The sequence below is a fragment of the Eumetopias jubatus genome, unplaced genomic scaffold, assembly GCF_037043125.1.
Source record: "Eumetopias jubatus isolate StellerSeaLion01/CBP00866 unplaced genomic scaffold, mEumJub1_p1.0 scaffold_17, whole genome shotgun sequence".
In the NCBI taxonomy this organism is placed as follows: Eukaryota; Metazoa; Chordata; class Mammalia; order Carnivora; family Otariidae; genus Eumetopias; species Eumetopias jubatus.
The window spans coordinates 34,110,751-34,131,888 of NW_028274823.1; the positions used below are offsets into that span (position 1 = coordinate 34,110,751).

General features: G+C 42.3%; 1 protein-coding gene across 3 annotated transcripts in view; it reads right to left on the reverse strand.

Moving 5' to 3' along the window:
* PLCE1 (phospholipase C epsilon 1) overlaps positions 1–21,138 on the reverse strand; it is a 289,717-nt gene that overhangs the window by 37,506 nt on the left and 231,073 nt on the right. For all 3 annotated transcript variants that reach the window (XM_028098722.2, XM_028098721.2, XM_088020229.1), the window contains exons 13-19: positions 20,314–20,552; positions 18,765–18,826; positions 18,516–18,681; positions 15,298–15,405; positions 13,405–13,521; positions 11,118–11,276; positions 2,712–2,841 (exon numbers count right to left, since the gene is read on the reverse strand). In XM_028098722.2, the coding sequence (XP_027954523.2) occupies positions 2,712–2,841; positions 11,118–11,276; positions 13,405–13,521; positions 15,298–15,405; positions 18,516–18,681; positions 18,765–18,826; positions 20,314–20,552 (981 nt within the window). The remainder of the gene's footprint in view (positions 1–2,711; positions 2,842–11,117; positions 11,277–13,404; positions 13,522–15,297; positions 15,406–18,515; positions 18,682–18,764; positions 18,827–20,313; positions 20,553–21,138) is intronic.

Below are 21,138 nucleotides of genomic sequence, written 5' to 3' on the forward strand. Positions count from 1 at the left end.
AAATATTCATGAAGGACTAATTGGCCAAAAGCAGAGTAGGGATTCGTGAAACACATGGGCCTCATTGGCAACTTCCTTTAGATCTTCTGGAATTAACTTTGTGGTTAGGAATCATCACATTTTAATAGCTCAAAGAGGCTTTAGACTAATTCTCTCATTTTATAGACATGATAACTGAGGACCAGAGCTGTCACAGAGATAAAGTGGGCTACCCAGATTCGACAGGTGAGCTCTTCATCTGGGACGTCTGTAAGGGCCTCAGAAGGCCAGCCACACTCCTGCAACTGTATGCAGAATTTTGAGAGCACATTTGTTTCTCTGAGGGGACTGGTCACAGCTTCTACTTCTCCTTCTCAAAGGGACCCATCATTACAAGAAGCTGAGAAACCTTTGAGGTCCCCCTATAAGCTCCAAATGGTTCTATCCATAGCAGGCAGGTGTTCATTTCCCTCTCCTCTTAGCTAGAGGATGTGAAGCTGGTAGAGGGATTGCACAGAGGTGAGGGAGGCACCACACAAACCACAACCAAGACTGGAAGATTGACAGGGCATTTAGCAGTAGCTTAAGGAAACCTCAACACTACTAGCTTAAACTAGTCATGGTAAAACTACAAGGCCTGTATGGGAATCAGCCAGTTGGAGGAATCTGTCAACGAAATGGGAAATACCCACGTGGGGGCAGTGGCCTTCAGCTGTCATAGATCTTAGGTGTTAGTGCTAGAAGAAGGGAGAACACCAGCCAACACTGAACAGAACCTTCTCATTACACATTTGAGGGTCATAAGGCCTAGAGTGGAGATAGGACATTGACCCCATGTCTCATAGTTTATTGAAGCAGGACCTAGTGAGGCCCCCTTTCTATGTGTCCCCATCCCAGCACAGGCAGGCTTTAAACAAGCATGCAACTATCTTAGATATTCAGTGGAGTATGGCTTAAATTTTACTCTCCTAACTGAAATAAATACCTGATCATTTTGTTATTTGCCTATCAAAAACTCTTATAATAATAATAATTAAGAAAAGTCCCTTCTTCCTGTTCTCAAAAGTACAGAAAAAACATAGGAGTAATTTGTGAGAGCGAGTGAATTTATCTTCCACCAAACTAACTTCTCACAGGGGCAAATGACATCTGGATTGGTTGATTTTTTAAGTGTGTGTGGTTTTTGTTTCTTATTTGAATAAATTTGTTCTTCTGAGACAATATTATCATAATTATAATAGAGTTCCATGGGGAAGAATAAGTCAATATGAGAATATTCATATTCCCACAACTTTTCAGGAATAGGATACAAGAAATTATCATGACTTCTTTTCATTTTCCCTCTTTTTACCTTCCCATTAGAGTATATGCCCCTCACATTATCTGATAGGATTTCAGGTCAAGTAAATTTGGCTTTTATTTATTTATTTAATTTAAAAGATTTTTATTTATTTGACACAGAGAGAGAGACAGCGAGAGAGGGAACACAAGCAGGGGGAGTGTGAGAGGGGGAAGCAGGTTTCCTGCGGAGCAGGGAGCCTGATGTGGGACTCCATCCCAGGACCCTGGGATCATGACCTGAGCTGAAAGCAGACGCTTAACGACGGAGCTACCCAGGCACCCCTAAATTTGGCTTTTAGTGGATGGTATGAAGCAATCAGCTATTACTGAGGACAAATATTAAATAGACATAGACTAGTATTGTATTTGGGAGGCAAAAGGAGACTGGGCTATACCTGCTGGTCCTGATGGAAGCTTACGGAACTCAAGAGAACTAGGGGGCAGGCAGTCCTGGAGCATGAGCAGCAGATATTTGGAGGAGGGTAGCGTGGCTGTCTTAATGCCAATGGTAAATGGTTGCTGGTCTGGGCATATCTATATATTAGCAAAACAATTATCCGACATAGACGTAATATATTCTACACATGCAATGTTATTTATGTAAATAGAAATTTTGGCAATTTTTCATTGCATTGCTTTTCAAAAGCTGCTGAAATGAAACCATTTACCATTAGCAATGGTACCTAGAAAACATTTTGCAATCTATAGCCAATTTAGTACAAATGAGACACACGTGAAGTCTAATTCTCATGGAAGAGGAATTCTTCACCTGTAATCTGTAGATAACTTCATTCATGTGGTATTTGTGCCATTAACCATCAGCCATGTTTTGTCCCTTTGGTGGAGCCAGATGGAAATATCTTGTTGTTTTAGTGATGTGAGAACCAGGGAGAAAGGGAAGCGAAATGCTGTTTTTTGTTTGTTTTTTCAGGAGTGACGGCGGTGAGAGGGCTGAGCAGAGAGCACAGGACTGTGATGCTGCCCCCTGCAGGTGGCGAGGAGTGAGACTAGCCAGCCCCCAGCATTCCTGCGAGAGCATTAGCCGGGTCAGAAACTGAAAGGGTGAGAATGGGGTCTCTCTGCTGCCTTTCCACCTTTTCCTTCAGAAACCCAGTCAGGAATGACCCCTGTGCTGCTTCCTACACCCTCCTCTTCTTTCCTTGAACGTTGGCTGTAGCGGCTTACAGAATCCCTTTCCTTGCTTGGTCCTCCTCACTAAGCAATGGGATTTAGGAACTCTTGGACAGTGATTACAACAATTGGCCTTGTTGGCCTGTGGCGTGCCAGACTCATTTTTTTTGGGGAAAAAAAAAAGACACACACAAAAAAACCACAACAGAAAAGCATCCCGTCATTTCCCCGCACACAGCATGGGGTTGTATTTCTCTTACCATCAGACAGGGATTCATAGTCATAATCGTATTCATCCTCTTCATCCTCCTCTTCCTCGTTACTAGCAGGTGGGGGGTTGGCATTCCCCCCATTATAAGCCTGAGCTTGCATGGATGCTAACTGATGAGCCTGTAAGATATCAGTAATTAACGACCGCAGATGCTAAGCTACTCAAGTTTCATTTATAGCCCTCAAGGTGACCACCTAATGCTTGCCACAGTCATAAAAAGTGGCTTAACCTATTTTGGTTCATTTGAGACAAAAACCAAAAATCCATATTTACCTAAAGTTCAGTGTCAATACTTGGGCGAATGTTGACATCCCTACAAGAGCAATCCGGGAGCTTTTAGCAACAGTCACAGGTAATCTGTGTGGCATGCCCAGCCACCCGGGCTCCCTGGGCCAAGCCCTCCAGGACAAACCCTGGTGCTTGGGAGAACCACCGTCACTCCCAAATGATGGAGAAGTGAATTAGCCCATCACTTTTGGAAAAGTAAGTCTCTGCTAAGAAACTGTTTTTTTTTTTCTTCTTCTTCTTAAAATAATATCTAAAGGCCTTTGACTTTGAGAAAAAGTTAAGAGTCCCTGTGGACAATGAGATTGAGTGAACAGTTTAAATAAAGTTTTTTTCAACAGACTTTATCTGAACCGTCAATCAGATTAACAAACTAGGCTAGAAACTTCTGGAAATTTGATGTGTGCTACGAGGGAGATCATGTGTCTTTACACTCAACTAGAATTACTGTGAGGTGGTATCACAGGACACAAGGTTAGTATAGGTCTGGGAACTGAGCATAGGAAATAAGCAGAAATATAGGAAAAGTTACTTGTAAGAATTAAAAACAAGAAACAAACTTAAAATCCAACAATGGAAGAATGGGGTCAGTAAACTATGCTGTATCTGCCTAAAAAAATGAGACTTAAAAAAACAATTGTGAGGGCGCCTGGGTGGCTCAGTTGGTTAAGCGACTGCCTTCGGCTCAGGTCATGATCCTGGAGTCCCTGGATCGAGTCCCGCATCGGGCTCCCTGCTCAGTGGGGAGTCTGCTTCTCCCTCTGACCCTCCCCCCATCTCATGTGCTTTCTCTCTCATTCTGTCTCTCAAATAAATAAATAAAATCTTTAAAAAAAAACAATTGTGATATATATTTATTGAACAAAGGATACAGAATTGTGTGTGTATAAATAATTATACATGTAAATATATACATATATACATGTATCTATGTAAATATATATACAATTCTATATCATTTGTTCTGTGTCTATCTACAATGATTATAATGATATAAAATGACGTGCATAATACAGCAGGGATTCTTGACATGTTGTTGTGCACAAACCCCTTAGGCAGTCTGGTGAGGTAGGATCCCTTCTCAGAATGATATTTGATTTCTTTTTTATATTATTTTATTTTATATTTTTAAGTAGGCTCCACACCCAGCATGGACCCCAATGTGGGGATTAAACTCATGATTCTGAGATCGAGATCTGAGCTGAGATCAAGAGTTGGACGCTTAACTGACTGAGCCACCCAGGGACCCCGACATTTTAAATGCAAAAAACAAAATAGAAAAGATTATTAAAAATGTTGAATACAGTTATCAAATATAAAAAAACAAATTGGGGTGCTATAGGAATATATGTTTCTTTATTAACACAGACAAAAATGTATAAGGGTAGGTCAAGTAACATTTTTGAAATAGTGATGAGCATAAATAATTCTTGGAGATTTAGCAACAACTGTAATGTAACAGAAAAAACTATAATTTCTATTGCTGATGAAGACCCAAGTACTGCCAGTGTTACTGTGGTTTGTTCCCAGTGTTTATTACCAGAGCAAATGCTAAATTTTAGCTAGAGGTTAGTAAAAATGGAGATGTAATTTTTTTTTCCATCTACACTCATGGACCCTTGAATTCTGTCTGTGCATATATTACCAAGATTAAGAACCCCTGTGATACAGGTTGTATTTGGTGTCGGAATTATGGATGTTTTAAAATAATTCTCTCTTCCCTAAATTTTTTGAGATGTGGTTATATTCCTTTTATAATAAAAATGTATACATAAGGAAGACACAATTTAGGCTCTGTCTATATCAACATGAAATATTTTACAATACAGTCCACTCGAGACAAATGAACACTGTTTAGGCTGGGATTTCTCAAGGTGGGTTTTATGGAACACGAACTCCATGAGTGTTAATACCTGGTAGGTGAAAACTGACCTATATTACAGTAACCACAAGACACAATGGAAGGTTGGGAACAGCACTTAAACAAACTGAAGCAGTCCTGCTACAGGGTTTCACATAGCCTTCATTTAATATGCTAAAGGGCACTGTGATTCTTCAAAGCTCTTCAGTACAGCATTTCCCACGCTTTTTTAACCAGGGATTTTTTTCCCTCCCTCACCCCTTTTCTCAGCATGTCTCATAGGATTAGTGTTCTTCAAAACTTTGGGTAATGTGCTCTAGGCACAAGGGAGCCACAAAAGCAAGTCTATTTGTCGTGGATAAGAGAAGGGCCTTGATGCAGCCAGCATTCAAGGTAGAGCTAAGGTCTGGGAATGATGATGCAAAGAGCCTGAGGTCCACTGGCAGAGAAGTGTGAGAACCATATGATGGGAGAGATGCCATGCAAAGATCTGGGGACTGGCAATGTTAGAAAGCAGCATGCCAAGGTCCTTTAAACTCCCAAACGCTTCTACCAATGCAGAAGTATGGAGAGGTGGCCAAAAGGATAACCAGGAGCTGACATCCTTATTCTGTGCAATATCCTACTTACTCTGAGGCAAAAATACAAGATCCTGGCCCTTGAATAAAGGCAATTCAGACATAGGTTGAGGGGTTGGAGCTAGAGGTCAGATGTGGGGACTGGCTCAGATGGGTCTAGTTGGAGCCGTGTCTTACTTTGCTCTGTTCCACTGCCCCTCGCATAGTCCCTGTCATCTAATGTGCATTGTTTGAGTCTACCAGGTTGGAGTGCTGGAGACCAAGGTCAGAAAACTAGAGATCTGATGGGTTATAGTTAGGGAGACTCAGTAAGAGCCTCAGCATGAGTCTGAGGCAGACAGAAGTCTCCAGAAATCCCCCTGGCTCTGAGTCAGTCCACCCTAGCGGAGGGTGAGTTTCTGGTATGGCAATGACCCAGGTAAGTGAGGGATTGGGTCTGAACATACTGGAGCTCTAGGCACTCACTCACCCAGCCTCGTGTGAGCTCAGATCACTAGGGCTAGACCCACAATCTGCCAGGCAACTGAAAGACCTTGCATGTATGACTGTCAGTACTCCCTGGGAGATCATGGGAGGCTGGAAGTGGTCTTAAAAAACTAGAAGTGGGATTCTACTGTCCCATTTTTCCAAAAGGAGGAAGAGCTAAATTGTGGAAATTATATAGGGGGGAGTGTCAAGGTGATAGCCAACAAAATCTCAGAATGGGTTATTAATTAGTTGGTGAAGAACACAGAAAATAAAGATGTTATTAGCAAGAGTCAGCATGGGTTTACTAAGAACACATCTCTAGAACACTAAACTTTTTTTTTCAAATATTTTATTTATTTATTTGAGAGAGACAGAGATAGTGAGAGAGAGCACAAGTGGGAAGGAGGGGAAGAAGCAGACTCCCTGCGGAGCAGGGAGCCCGATGCAGGACTCGATCCCAGGACCCTGGGATCATGACCTGAGCCAAAATCAAGAGTTGGATACTTAACCGACTGAGCCACCCAGGTGTCCCTGGAACACTAAACTCTTTAGACTTTTTGGGTAAGGTAACTCACTTTTTGGGAAATAACAAATAAGGAGTGTTTCCAAACTTCCAGGATGATAAGAATTATTTTTAAATAAACAGATTACCCAGCTTTCCTTGTGGAAATTCTGATTTAGTTGGGCAGATTTGGGACCTAAGAATCTATGTTTTTAATAGTGTTCCAGTGATTATCAATGTATTCTGACTTTTTAAAAAAAAGATTTTATTTATTTGAGAGAGAGAGCGAGCGAGAGCATGTGTGTGCGAGTGGGGGAAGGAGCAGAGGGAGTGGGACAAGCAGACTCCACACTAAGCATGGAGTCCGAAGCATGGCTCGATCTCATGACCCTGAGAACATGACCTGAGCTGAAACCGAGAGTTGGATGCTTAACTGACTGAGCCACCCAGGCGCCCCTATATTCTGACTTCTATATTACGTTTGAAAGAGTCTTTCCTAAAGACCTGAATCTGAATCCTAGTTCTGCTACTCTGAGCTGGGTGGCTTTGAGGAAGTCACACAAATGGCTGGGCCTCATTTTTCTAGTCTATTAAATAAAGAAGCTGAAGCAGATTCTGGGGAAATGAGGGCTGCAGGAGAGGACAGCACTACACAGGAGTGATAATCATCTAAACTCCAGGAAGGATTTGCAAGAAGGACCACAGGCGGGGCTCTCTGCTTGCTCATCTGGCTCAAGGGCAACTTCAAGGATTAAGGCACAATTTGAAAAACTGCTAATAAATACACTGGATATCAGAAGTCAAAATTAACAAAGAACCTTTTAGGCTGCAATGACATACCAAAACCAAGAAGAGCAAATGTAACCGAGGTAAATGTGAGGCTCCTGCCCACGAAAGTTGAAAATTAACTGTAAAAACCTGAAGACGTGGGGAGACCAGCCAAAGAGCAGTCCCTGTGAAAATAACTGAACTCTTTTTGTTTTGCACAAACTCAACAGGAGCCCAGTGTGCACTGAAGAATTTTAAAAGTGAGAACAGTCCCAGGCTGCATTAACTGAGGTATAAAGTCCAAGTTAAGAGCGGCGATGGTTTCACTGTCCTCCTTGTGCTGTCAGACCCCTATCTGGAGTATTGACTTGTTCTGGAAATCACATCTTAAGATCGACAAATTCAAGAATATCCACAAATTTAAGAATATCCTAAACATTCTTAGTGGGAAGTAAAGAGTCTGAGCAGCCATATCCTGTGAGAAACAGTTGATACCACAAGACTGTTTAGTTTGGAGAAGAGAAAAGCTGGTGGGAGACACATGCTAGCCCTCTAGATATGGAATCAGTCTGTGCAGCTGCAGGGGGAGGAAGGAGTGCCAAGGAGTAGGAGGAACGGGAAGCAAGATTTGGGCTCAGCATAAAGACTTCTCAAATAGCACGATGCATTCATTTGTGAACTGGAGGCTGCATAAGTAACAAAGAACGGGAGAGGCAACGGCTACAAGATCCCACCGCATCTAGAGGACCACAGAGGTATGCGCAGGGCGGCTGGGTCTGCTTGGCAGTCAGGAGTGGGCAGTAGTTGCTGAGGAAAGAAAACAGCAGGGAGGGACAGTGTTGTAGAAGAAAAAGCACCCCGTCCCGGGCAGTCAGTTACTGACACAGCCGTTGCGGAGGGCCGGGGAACACATGCTACTCTTTTAGCTACATGACTTCCTAACAAAAGCCCATCAGCATAGATCTTGTGGTCTCTGGAACCCAAACAAATGCCGGGCTTTCTGGAGCAGCTGTGAGAGTCCAGACCTGCACACAGGTAAACCTAGCCGAGGGCTCAAACTGGTGGCCCTCAGGACTGACTTCCCCTCCAGCCTAGGCTGGTGTGGCTGGTGCAGTGTTTTAAAAAGAATGTAATTAGAGCTGTTCATTTATGAGGGCATGCATCCTCCACTCCCATCCTGACTGCTTCCAACTGGCATACAACGAGCTGGCCCCTCATATTTATGTTTCTGCTTGACCCCCAAAAGTGGCTGGTTTTGCAACTCTTGGCCAAGAGCTGTGTGCGATCTTCAAACTGTGTACCTCCGGGGTACACACGTGACTTCTAGGGATGTGCAGCTTCATTTATTTTTAAAGGAATCAACTTCTAGATTCAAGATTTTCAAGCTCTATGTGTACTCTTTAAAAAATAAGACTGCCTGCGAACAAGAGTATGGTCGGCTGGTTCTCCCTTCCCCACGCTCTTGTCATGATTGCTCTTCTCCTGTTTAACAAAAGAAAAGTATAATTCTCACTTACCAAAGGGGGAAAAAAAATCTGTGATACATGAGATGAGGTGAAAACCACCCAAGGTAGCAAAGGGTCATTTGAGAATGCAGAGCTCCTGAGCGTCTTGGAAAACTAAAGACCGGAGCATTTTATTTCACCCAGGCAACAAACACATTCAAGGCTCCATGCCTTTGTCTCTGTCTGTCTGTCTGTCTGTCTGCCTATCTATCTATCCATCCATCCATCCATCCATCCATCCACCCATCCATCCCTGTCTCTGTCTATCTTCCTTCCCTTTCCTTCCTTTTGTCTGTCCATCCATCCATCTTAGAATTACTATTCAAAAGTGAGATGGTTATCATAGGGAGGAATGTTTATTTGAATTAAAAAAAATAAAGTCACACTTTTTCTGACCAAACATAATCCAGCTGACTAGGCTGATATCTTTGACAATGAGGATTGTTTTGTACATTATATTGGTATATAATTTATGTTATCTATATTTATACATAATAAATGTTATGTTTGAAAATAAATCCTTTGTAACTACTTAAACTTGTGATAAAATTTTTAATGTCAACCTAAAAATGTATAAAAGGGGAAAATATGTGTGAGAAATACAGTTTTTCAAAAAATTTTTGAGATATTTGAGCAAAAAAATCTGATGACCATATTTCTACAGCATCCTTGGTAATCCTGAGCCACTCCATTCAGGGCAAACCTGATCAGTAGGGATCTCTTGGCTGGATTGGTTTGGGGACATTCTGTAAATATCTGTTTTTCTGCTCAGAAGGGTAAGTCTAAAGGTGATGGGGCCTCTGACCTCACCTTCCTCCCCCACCCTGAGGCATCTGAAGTCATTGAGCATTTGGTGAATCACTGAATTTTTAGGTGATAATCACGTAAACCTCTCTAACTCAGCCTGGACTTTGGGCAGCCTGGAATCCCGCTGCAGGTGAGCTGGACAATCTGGGAACTCCCTGGTACTTACTCAGCAGATGACAAGATTCTTTAAGGACCCCTCGGGGAAGCAGTAATGTTCTAGAACGGCAAGAAATACTGGAAATAGAGTCTGGGAAGTGGGACAATGAAATGTTTACAGAGTGGTCTGCAATTCTGACAGGGGTCCCATGATTCACTTTGGGAAAGATTTTGGGAGATTTTAGTGTCAGAGGGGTCCTGTGAAGCTAGTTACCTTAACATTTCCATTTTACAGATGAAGAAATGGAAGCCTAGAAAGACTGACTAGGCCTATGGTCACATGGCTGGTTTGTAACAGAGCCAGAGACTGGAAACTGGTATTTTAGCTCCACACCTAATGCTCTTTCTCCAGTATCATGTTATAAATCACTCGACTTTAAACTCAGGCCCTTACCTGTGAGTTCTACAAATTAGGGCTTTTAGAAGATTTGATGATTGTTACAAATTGATTACTCAACCAGGTCAAGCTGGACACTTGACTCAACTAGACTTGAGATTTTTTATTGATGACTTTGGACAAAGGTTCCAAATTTGTTGGGCTCGTAGAATCCTTTTGCTGACTTCTCTGTTCTCTGGAATCCACTGAAGCAGGAGCGGAGTAGGGCCTGGAGGCTTGGAGGTGATGGCACAGACAGAAATTAAGAGCCATTGACCAGGACCTAGGTTGAGCTCTGACTGTCCCTGCTGCTGGAACAGCACCAGTGTACTGAGCTTCATGTGGCAACCCCTGGCTGTTGTTAAGTTTTAAAAGTGGCGTTTTAGGCCCCCAAAATAAAGACAAAGCCCTAAATAAGACAAATAATTCTGGCAGTTGTCATTCTGTGGGATATGTGCAACCTGGTATATGACCTCAGCGGCTCTGGACCTAAACTTTTTCCTGGATCCTTGGGCTGAAGGCTCTCTACACAAGCAGGTTTGGGATACCTGGCGAGTAGATCTCTGTGGGTGAGGCAGATTGGGGAGTGCCCTGGAGTCCAGAGGCCACAGTGAAACATCAACTTCCATGCTGGGACCACAGGGCTGCTGGTCTTGGGGTTCCAATACTGACTGACCATGTGCTTTCTCTACAGGGGCTCTCCCTACGGTGTGTAGAGGGAGGTCTTTCTATAGGGGGCTTTAGGGGTCCCCTCTAAAGGGGACCACAGCAACCACCGTGGGATTGACAGCTGTGAAGTCCAGGTCCAGAGACAAAAGTCACACTTTATCTCTCTCAGAGTAAATGAAATTTACAACGAGGTGCATTCTACATGTGAAATTAATTTCATAAAATAAAATTCTAGGTGAGTGGGAGGACAATTCTTATTAGTCTATTAACGGGAGAGCCAGAACTCAAATTTATCATTCCAGGAAACTCAATCATCAAAAAGTGGTTACCCTGCAGGTCATCTGAAAGGTCAGAATAACACTGATTTCTTAGTCCTGGGCACACTGCATACCCAGAGCTTCTATAATGAGAGGAGAATACCTTTTGCTTTAGGATGTCCACTGGTGTCTGGTGGGCTTTTAGCTTCTTATTTTTAAGAAGCACTTTCCTCCTAAGTTGGTCAGGTGAGGGAAGCATTGGATCATCTGAGAAATCGCTCTCAAACAGGAATTTAGCCACCAGTTTTTCTCCAAACACAGTCTACAAAGAATAAAGGAAAACACATAATCAGTGCCTTTTACCTACACTTGAATTATTCAACCAGATATTTCAGCTCAGTTGAAAGGTTCTACAAATCCTAGGAAGAGAAAGTAGGAAAGAAGTGGTGTCCCTCCTCCCTGCCAACACTCTCTTACTGGAAGGAAGGGAGGCAGCTAGAAGGTCAGGAGGAGTGATCTAGGCCATTCTCCAGGTGGGGACAGCTCTAACTGTTCAGGAAGATACTCTAGGGCCTGATAGATTAAAGAAGAAAAGGAGATTCAGTTAGAGGCTGTGGTTTGTAGAATATGATCCATTCCAGATGTGGGTAAGAAGCCAAAAGGATAGAAACCTTGAAGTAGCTAGGGAGTGGTGACAACGATGAAAGGTAATGGGGAGAATCTGCCACCATTTAGTATAGAAAACTGCCCGTACGCTTCTCAAAAAGATTTTTTGAGCATTGGCCTCCAAAGGGGAATGTGTATCCCTCCAGGAGGTGGGTGGTGGAAGTAGGAACAAGACGATCCATTGGGGTGAGGGTAGAAAATATGGCATTTTCTATCTTCAGTAATTTTTTATTTTTTAATTTTTATTTACTTATTTATTTATTTTTATTTTCATTTTTATTTATTTTTTTTAAAGATTTTATTTATTTGACAGAGAGAGACACAGCAAGAGAGGGAACACAAGCAGGGGGAGTGGGAGAGGGAGAAGCAGGCTTCCCGCGGAGCAGGGAGCCCGATGTGGGGCTCGATCCCAGGACCCTGGGACCATGACCTGAGCCGAAGGCAGATGCTTAACGACTGAGCCACCCAGGTGCCCTTCAGTAATTTTTTAATTAAAAAAAACAAAAATGGAAGCTTTATAGTGTTTAATGTACCTTAGCCTCATTAATGGAATTGAGAAATTAGTACTATGATTTGGCAAGAGCAGCAAACGACACCCCCTTTCCATCTCATACATGTTTCTCTATAAGGTGTCTTTATCAGCGACTATAGCTGTTCAAATCAAATACTGAAATAATAAACTAAACCTAAAGCTAGACATACATGTCACTAATAAAAATTTCAGCACTGGGTGTTATATGCAATTAATGAATCATTGAACACTACATCAAAAACTAATGATGTACTGTATGTTGGCTAACTGAACATAAAAAAAGGAAATAAAAAAATTTCAAAAATTTTTCAATCACATTACTCCCACTAAAAACTTAGATAAAAAATAATACATTTACCGTTAAAAATTTTTATGAGAGCAAAAAGGGATTTTGTACCATTAACAAATAATAGTATAAGAACTATTATTTACTTGACCCTTTCTCTGTAACTCCCTTTCCCAGTCTATTTTTGCATGTTTTAATTAAGGTATAAAATATGCTAATAAGTAGGATATGTATATAATGTATGAATAAGACAATAAACATACAACAGGAATACATACTACAGTATTTTACTGATGGCGTACACAGTCCAAAAAGTTGAGACCATAATTCTAAATGATGGCAAAAGAAAGGCAATATGAAAAGCTGATTAGTTTTGTTGGTGTAAGTATTTGGGGACATTTTCCTTTGACTATGTCCTTCTCTCCCCCTGAGGGCCATATTTCCATTAAGTGCCTCAATCAGTGGAGGAAGGGGGAAATATAATGGAATATTTGATCCTAAATCTGTCTGCATTATAGTTCGCCTGTATAAGGAAGTGTTAACATAGCAACTGTTTTGGCCAGTCTAAGCTCTTTACCAACACGGATCCCCATATCCGTAGTGTTAGCCACAAGAAAATTTGATTTGCCCTGAGGTATTTTCAGCTTTTCCACATACAACTGACAGGTGCCATCACTGATCTGTGGTGCCAGAAGCACTGGAGAATTGGTCTCTCCTTACCTCTAAGGCTTTCTGGAAATGGTCAGGAGACCACAAAACAATGTTTCATTACTTCAGCTGAAAAGGTGGACCATTCAAGAGGGAGCCCAAGCTCCCAGGGCACCCTCATTTCTGAGGTCTGAGGGACCCTAACTGTATGTGCTTCGTGGCTGAGGTCCCCTATGATGTGGTCCATGGTGGCTCCATATAAACAGTGACAAGACAAAGGCCAAGATACCATCCTAACTCTTAGCTATAATGGCTTACCTTGAAAATTTCTGCCATTTTTCGTTGCTGAGGCAATGAGCAGTGGTTCTCAATTGATATGATGATGGGCAGGTCAGAGTTGATGAAGGCACTGCGGTCGATGGCTTCTACCACCTCCTGTGAGAGCCAGAGCAGTTCATTAGAGTCCAGATGTCTGTCCAGGGTGTCAGAAGAAGTACTTATAGCCACAGAAAGCACCTAAATTGCTGTTTGCAGAAGATTTTGGCCAAAATGGTTTTTATCTTTTCAAACGTATTTTCAAATTAAGCATGATGATAGGCTGTTTTCTATAAACACATTAAACTGTTCATATTGAGTTCACATACTTTATAAGGAACGGCTATTAGTGTGCCAAATTTAACAAATCAGTATGTATACTGATAACATTTTAGGTAAAAGGCCTGTGTTTGTTAAAACATAAAAAATAATGAGGCTTAAGATATTTTCCTGCTTTCAAGGAGTTTATAATCAATCTACTCGAGGCAATAAGACATATACGTATATTTATGTGTGCATGTAAACACAGTTCTCAAACCCTCCTTCTCTCAATATAGAGTACAAAAGTTTTAAGAGAGATGAATAGGAAAATGAGCTAAAGAGAAAATGCATTTTAGCTATCCTCTCTGCATATAAGACAGAAATAATAGTATTCTATCCCAGCCCAGCCACAGTTCAGAGAAAAGTGATTTTACACAGCCAAAACCACTCTGAATGAGGATAGTAACTGCACAATGAACTAATAAACTATTTAGAATTTGAAACAATAATCCAATGAGACTAGTCTTTCTGGGTGACTAACTTCCCCCGGTGGAACCAATTCTCATTATTTCATAATATTAATTATTTAATCATCTTCTAACACATGATGTTGGTCTTTGTCAGCGGGACACCAGGATAAATGACTTTTAATTCCCCTAGCAGGAAAAAAGCCCCTGCCCTTTTTTTTCCTTTAAATTTTTTACTGTTATGTTAATCACCATACATTACATCATTAGTTTTTGATGTAGTGTTCCATGATTCATTGTTTGTGCATAACACCTAGTGCTCCACGCAGAACGTGCCCTCTTTAATACCCATCACCAGGCTAACCCATTCCCCCACCCCCCTCCCCTCTAGAACCCTCAGTTTGTTTTTCAGAGTCCATTGTCTCTCATGGTTCGTCTCCCCTTCCGATTTCCCCCCCCTTCATTCTTCCCCTCCTATCTTCTTCTTTTTTTTCCCTTAACATATATTGCATTATTTCAGAGGTACAGATCTGTGATTCAACAGTCTTGCACAATTCACAGTGCTCACCGTAGCACATATCTTCCCCAATGTCCATCACCCAGCCACCCCATCCCTCCCACCCCACCCCCACTCCAGCAACCCTCAGTTTGTTTCCTGAGATTAAGAATTCCTCATATCAGTGAGGTCATATGATACATGTCTTTCTCTGATTGACTTATTTCACTTAGCATAACACCCTCCAGTTCCATCCACGTTGTTGCAAATGGCAAGATCTCATTCCTTTTGATGGCTGCATAATATTCCATTGTGTATAGATACCACATCTTCTTTATCCATTCATCTGTCGATGGACATCTTGGCTCTTTCCACAGTTTAAGCCCCTGCCTTTTATATATCATCTTATGATGTAAAAATTGCAACAATAGTATTACAAGATAACTCATTTAAGGTAATGGTTATTAAACTCTGGTGAATGAGACTCTAATGACAGTTCTATATCAACTCCTAGAAAAATGAACATGTGCACATCCCACACAATTTTGGGAAGTCTATAGGCTCAGGATGAGAACCCCCAACCTAAGGTGTAATTTGGAAGAGTCACTCATGTAAAGGACTGATGAAGACAATGACTCTGTGATCTGACTTAAGGAACATGGGAAGCATTACCTTGAAGGGGATCTTGGTTGTCAGTGTGTGTCCGTGGTAGATGATGGGCATCCCATCATCTCCATCCCAGCAGTCCAACTCCACGCTCCTGCAGCCTTGCAGGAGGACCTGTATGATCAACGAATGGATTCACCCCAGATGAGCAAATGGACACAGAGCCTCAAATTAAACCCAGCAAATGCTTCTACATATCAGTGTTCATGTTTAGGGCTAAAGCAGAAGGGCATAACATCTAAAATAAAGCGTGCATTTTGGCCAAATGCCACAATGAATTAGGGGAGAGAACAAATTATGGTGGAAAGAGTGTTTACCAGAGCTCAATACTATTGGAAGGTAAAAAAAAAAAAATTTTAAAGATTTTATTTATTTGTCAGAGGGCAGGGGGCGGGGGAGAGAACAGGCAGGGGGAGAAGTAGGCAGAGCAGACGGAGGGAGAAGCAGACTCCCCTCTAAGCAGGAAGCCAGATGTGGGACTTGATCCCATGACTCTGGGATCATGACCTGAGCCAAAGGCAGGCACTTAACCAACTGAGCCACCCAGGCATCCCTGGAAGGTAAATTTGATAGCAAAACCATATGACTATTTTCCCAGCAACTTTGGTCTCTCAAGGGACATACACAGGGTACATCCTGAAATGAGAGAGCTAGGCTAGTGCTCTACCTGGGCAAATGTGAGTGGAGGTGAAGGGGATGAGGTTGCAGGCCAAAGCAAACAAGGCCACCAATTCCTTAATGAACTGGCTAAACATTTGTATGACTCCAATCAGAATAAAATCTCCTCCATTTAGATCCAAATTCTGCCACTGGCTAATGCCTTTCCTGTGAACATAGAGCATGGCAGAAGAGTAGAAGCAAGCAGTCATCAAGGATTTGCCTTTCTGTCTAGTCCTAGAACAGAGGCAAATAATCCCTAAACTCCCCTCTGCCATACCCACAGCAGTCATCAGGGATGAATCACAACACACGTGCCTCCTATCTCACAACCTCTTCAGTAAAGTGGTCCATTGCTGAATTAGGTAAGATGATACCTATTTGCTCCCCTAGATGGGGAGCCGGACGCAGAGCTCTTGGCACATGTGCTCGGGTTGCAGCTCTGTAATATTTGCGTGCAGCAACCTCTTCCTCCACAGACTCTCTTTGTGAACTTTGTGAACTTAAAAGATTTCCATGTATTGGAAGGATAAGGCAAACCAAAAGGCGGATGTATCTGTGAATGGGCCAACTCAACTGATTTAAAACTCCATATAATTATTTCCAGGCAACAGCAATCCAATACTGTGGGTGAGTGGCCGCTAGAGTTACTGCAACAAAACTCAGTGGAATCCCTCCTATTTTAATCTTTTTTATGAGGTCCTTGCTAGATTCTTTCCATTGCATGGCATGCAGCACCCAGTCTTCCCAGGTGACCGATGGCCCAGGTGGAACCGATTCTGGGGCCTAGACTCCGGAGGCTAAGAGCTTCTTCCAGCAGCTACAGTATCTAGAGGTATGTTGCTCTGGGTTGAGGATTGTGGTGTCGAATGACAGCAGGAGCTGGAGGCTGCTTCATCTCTGTGGTGAGCCACACTGGGGAGAAAACTCGCTTGCTGACTGGCAGCACAGGAGATGGTTTTTCAGCATGAAAAGACTACGGGGCTTTCCGAAGTCGGCATGACATTAAGACCTCCACATAGGGCTAGAAGAAGAAAACTAGGGCTGGAAATTCCAGGTGAGAACAGGGCTTTCCCTCACTCCCGGTTTGTCCCGTGGAGGAAGGTGAGGAGGTAACTAGCAGGGCTGAGGGAAAGCAGAGACTGGTAAGAAATAAGCTACAAGGGATCTTCACACTGGGTTTAACCACATCTGTGAGTCTATTTGAGGGGTTCTTGTGCCTCATTCAAAGGCTGTGACAATCTCTACTCGGGGTGTAATATTAAGGAGTTAAAAAAACCTCTTGGAGGTCAAATAGGGAAGTGAGGTAGGACTTAAAGCTAGGACATTGGCCCCTGCCCATCTTCCTGGGAGAAACACACAGACACACTGCGCACACACACACACACACACACACACACTTCATTTCTTTCCCCAAGAACTAGAACAATGGATTTCAAACTCCTTTTTAACCCTGGAATTCTCTGTGCAAATGGAGGGTCATATGTAAAGCACATAAGAAGAAGAGGACATTAGCTACAGTGGGGGCAGGGGATGGGGCCCTCCTACCCTCCTACTCTGCTGCTTGCTCCTCTCAATGTCCCCAGCTGAGGTCCCTCGATAGAACTTCTATTTTGAAAATCACTACTCTAAGGACATATCTTCATTTCATAATAAAAGTACTTTAGAATTTAGAGTTTAAAACACAAATTCCATACCAGATGAGCTTTGGGACAGAAGTTTGACCCATGCTTGAGGAATATCTGGACTGATGTGGAGAACCAAGGAACCTCAACTCTGCTGGGTTTGTGTAAACGATGATAACTGTCATACTTGAACACCCTCCCTGCCCCACCCTTCCCAACCACACACTTGTATTCCTGGGGTCTAGCCTCGCTTTTCTTCCTGATTAACTCTTCTTGTAGGAGGTCAGAAAACGGGCAGCATAGATGAGAAAGTTGCAGAAGATATAACAGAGGCAACTGACATGCAGATCAATGAGAGTTGGTGTTAAGGTCAAAAGGATATGCCTTTTCTATTCCAGAGACCCTTAGGAGTTTCCAAGAACATCTGCACGAATTTAAGTGTGTAGGGACACTGCCTACAGTCTTTGTAAATTTTCGTACCGTAGGGATGGACTGATTGTCTAAAAAAATTTCAAATGAAAATAAACCATACTTTGAGATTAACTTCATAGAAATTCTGTTGCATTTTCTATTATGCTTTCCCACTATAATATATTGATTTATTTAGCATTTAGTGAAACGATTGATTTTCCCATGGGAAAATCTAATTTTAGTAGGAGTAGGTCAGACAAAGTAGGATTTAAAAGCTATGAGTCTCAAACGAATACCTTTTTTTTTTTTTTTGCCTAGTATAAGGGTTAAATATAGATAAGAGGGAGGAAGAAAACAAAAAGAAGAAAACAACTGTATGTATAGGCAGTTTTCCCACACGTCATGTTTCCTCACATTTCACATGTAATAGCTGGTAAGTTCTTCAAAGGAGTCGGGGATCGGGGTTTTGTGACTTTGGGGGTTACATCAATAAGATTTAATGGAAATCACATGCCACGCGGAGTTCTGTACCTGACTGTAGAGTTCCACTGAGGACTCTCCTTTGAGCTGGTGGCCTGTGAGGTAGGTATTGTGTGAAGATTCAATGTAATAGTAGGAGAGGGGCAGCTGCAAGTCTTTAATGTTTTCCTGTGACTCATCATTTCTGGAGGCAAAATTATCTTTATCCATCAGAAACCTAGAGGAAACACATTTTCTTAGGCCTGCATAAGGGAAAAGAGTTACTCTCAAATGATGGGCAAAAGAGACTTTAAAAGTTACCTTGCAAAGCCCTCAAATGACAGTAGTCCCTGATGACACATACTAACGCTAGGCTCGAACTTCTGCAAGGGACACAAAAAGAGTGTTATTTAGGTAAAGGAAACTAAGGGGGAAAAACCCACCATATCATTTTTTCAAGGTGTTCTGTTTTCATCAGGAAACATCTAAACCAAATATTTGAACTAACTTCGTTATGCAGTGGTAAGAGGCAGTGTTTTAGTCCCAAAGAAAACATCTATTATATGTGCGTTTATTATACGAAGCATATTTATTTGAGAGAAAAAGGGAGAGCGAGGAACTAGGATAAGGCTGATTCATACGAAAACAAACGGTTATCGGCGTGTTCCAGGGGAACATGGGGGTAAGCAGCTACCACAGAGCTGGGGAGAGGCTAAATGGGACGACTCAGCGGGAGTACTTGGTATGGTGCTCCCATGCAATAGTAGTAGAGTGAGCACTGGACCATGGGATCGTAATCTTACATCGTTAGCATTTCCAGTGATCAACTGCTGGGCAGCGAATCCACTGATTCCCAATCGGCTGACAAGGGAGGTTGAAAACCCAGACCGATCCTGCTGTATGTGGCATGGCCTGAACGAGTGTCCTAGCCCATCTCCTGCCACCCTCAGGAGGAAGCCATCATCGTATCTTCCCTGGCTACTGGGATAGCTTCCTACCCTGTCTTTCTGCTTCTACTTCATTCCCAGCACAGCTCACTTCCCAGTGGGGCCAGAGTGACTTCTTGACTACATAAATCAAATCCTGTTACTACCCTGCTCAAAAATTTCCAGTAGCTTTCCATGTCACATGGACTGAAGTCAAATTCCTTACCACGGCCTAAAATGCCCAGACGACTTGGGCACCTGTCTGGAATCACGTCTACCATTGTGCCTCTGGCTCATGGGGCTGCTATTCCACCAGCCTTTTCATTGTCTTGCTCCCGCCTGGGTCTTTGAGCTCGCTACTCCCTGCCTGGAATGCTCTTTCCTCAGACCTTCACGTGGCTTCTTGATTCAGCGCTCAGCCCCATTGTCACCTCCTCAGGGTGGTCTGTGCTTACTCCTCTCCACCTCCCGCATCACTACGTCCCCTTACTCTGCTTGAGTTTTTCAGAATCCATCAATACCTGAAATTACATTCTATCTTTATTTATTGTCTGCCTCACCCACTAGGTGAAGGCCAGAACGTGATCTTATTTACTACTATATCCCAGGTCCTGGAAAGAACCTGGCCCGTAGGAGGAGCTAATAAATATTCGCTAAATGATCAAAGAGGTTGAAAACCTAGAATACTCATTTTATTAGGTGTGCTAGAACAACAAGAAGGAATCATGTACTGATCCCTTTATGATAGTCACCAAGAGAAGGCTTGCAGTCTATGTTAACTGCATGTTAAATAAGAATGCATCTACTGGTATTTAATGAAACCCTTCTGTTTCTGCCCCAGACTTAAAGGCTCTGGAAAAAAGTATAGAAACAGTATGGTTAGCAGAAAATCATTAGAACAGTCAGAGGCTTTATACACACATGCATATGAAATGGGTACATACCTGGATGATGCTGAGGATTTCATCATAAGTGCAGTGTTCTCCCTGGCAGTTGACAAGGAAGTCATTGAGCTGGAGTATGCCAACCCCAAAGATGCCCAGAGATGTGCTCTCGACCCCAGTGCCATTTGTCACGATACTTGCAGCAGCAATAGCATCAGATATCTGCCTCTGGTTGTCGGACAGCTGCTGTTTACTCTTAATGAACAACCCCAAGTCCGAGACATTTCTGGTCAGTAAATCTGAAATAGAAGCACCCACAGAACATGGGCAAGCTAGCCAGAATCTTTCATAAAGTTCATTTTGGAGATAATGGTGTTGTGGAATTAGTCTCTTCACTCATCTGTCTACACAAGCCATCAAACTCAGTGCTTATTCCTGGCTTCACATAGTTGAGGAAACAAAAAATGAATCAATCAATAAAAAAAAAGAAACTAAGAGAGAACTAGGTCAGTGATCTTGAAAGCCCATGAGCTCAGGGTATTAAAAGAGAACTCACTGTACATTCAGTTGGGGACTTCAGGCTGAATTTGAACTTTGGTTTTTGAGAATAACTTTATTTTTACTTTTACAGACAGTGAAGAGGAACTCTTAAAATTACAGTTGTTTTGTACTTTACAAGTATAATTATAAACATTGGTGTGCAGGTTTTGGTGTGAAAATAAGTTTTCAGCTCGTTTGGGTAAATATCAAGGAGTATAATTGCTGGACTGGCTAGTAAGAGTATATTAAATTTTGTAAGAAACTGCCAAACTTCCAAAGTGGCTGTTCCATTTTACCTTTCCACCAGCCATGTTCCAGGTGTCCCACATTGGCACCAACTTTGGT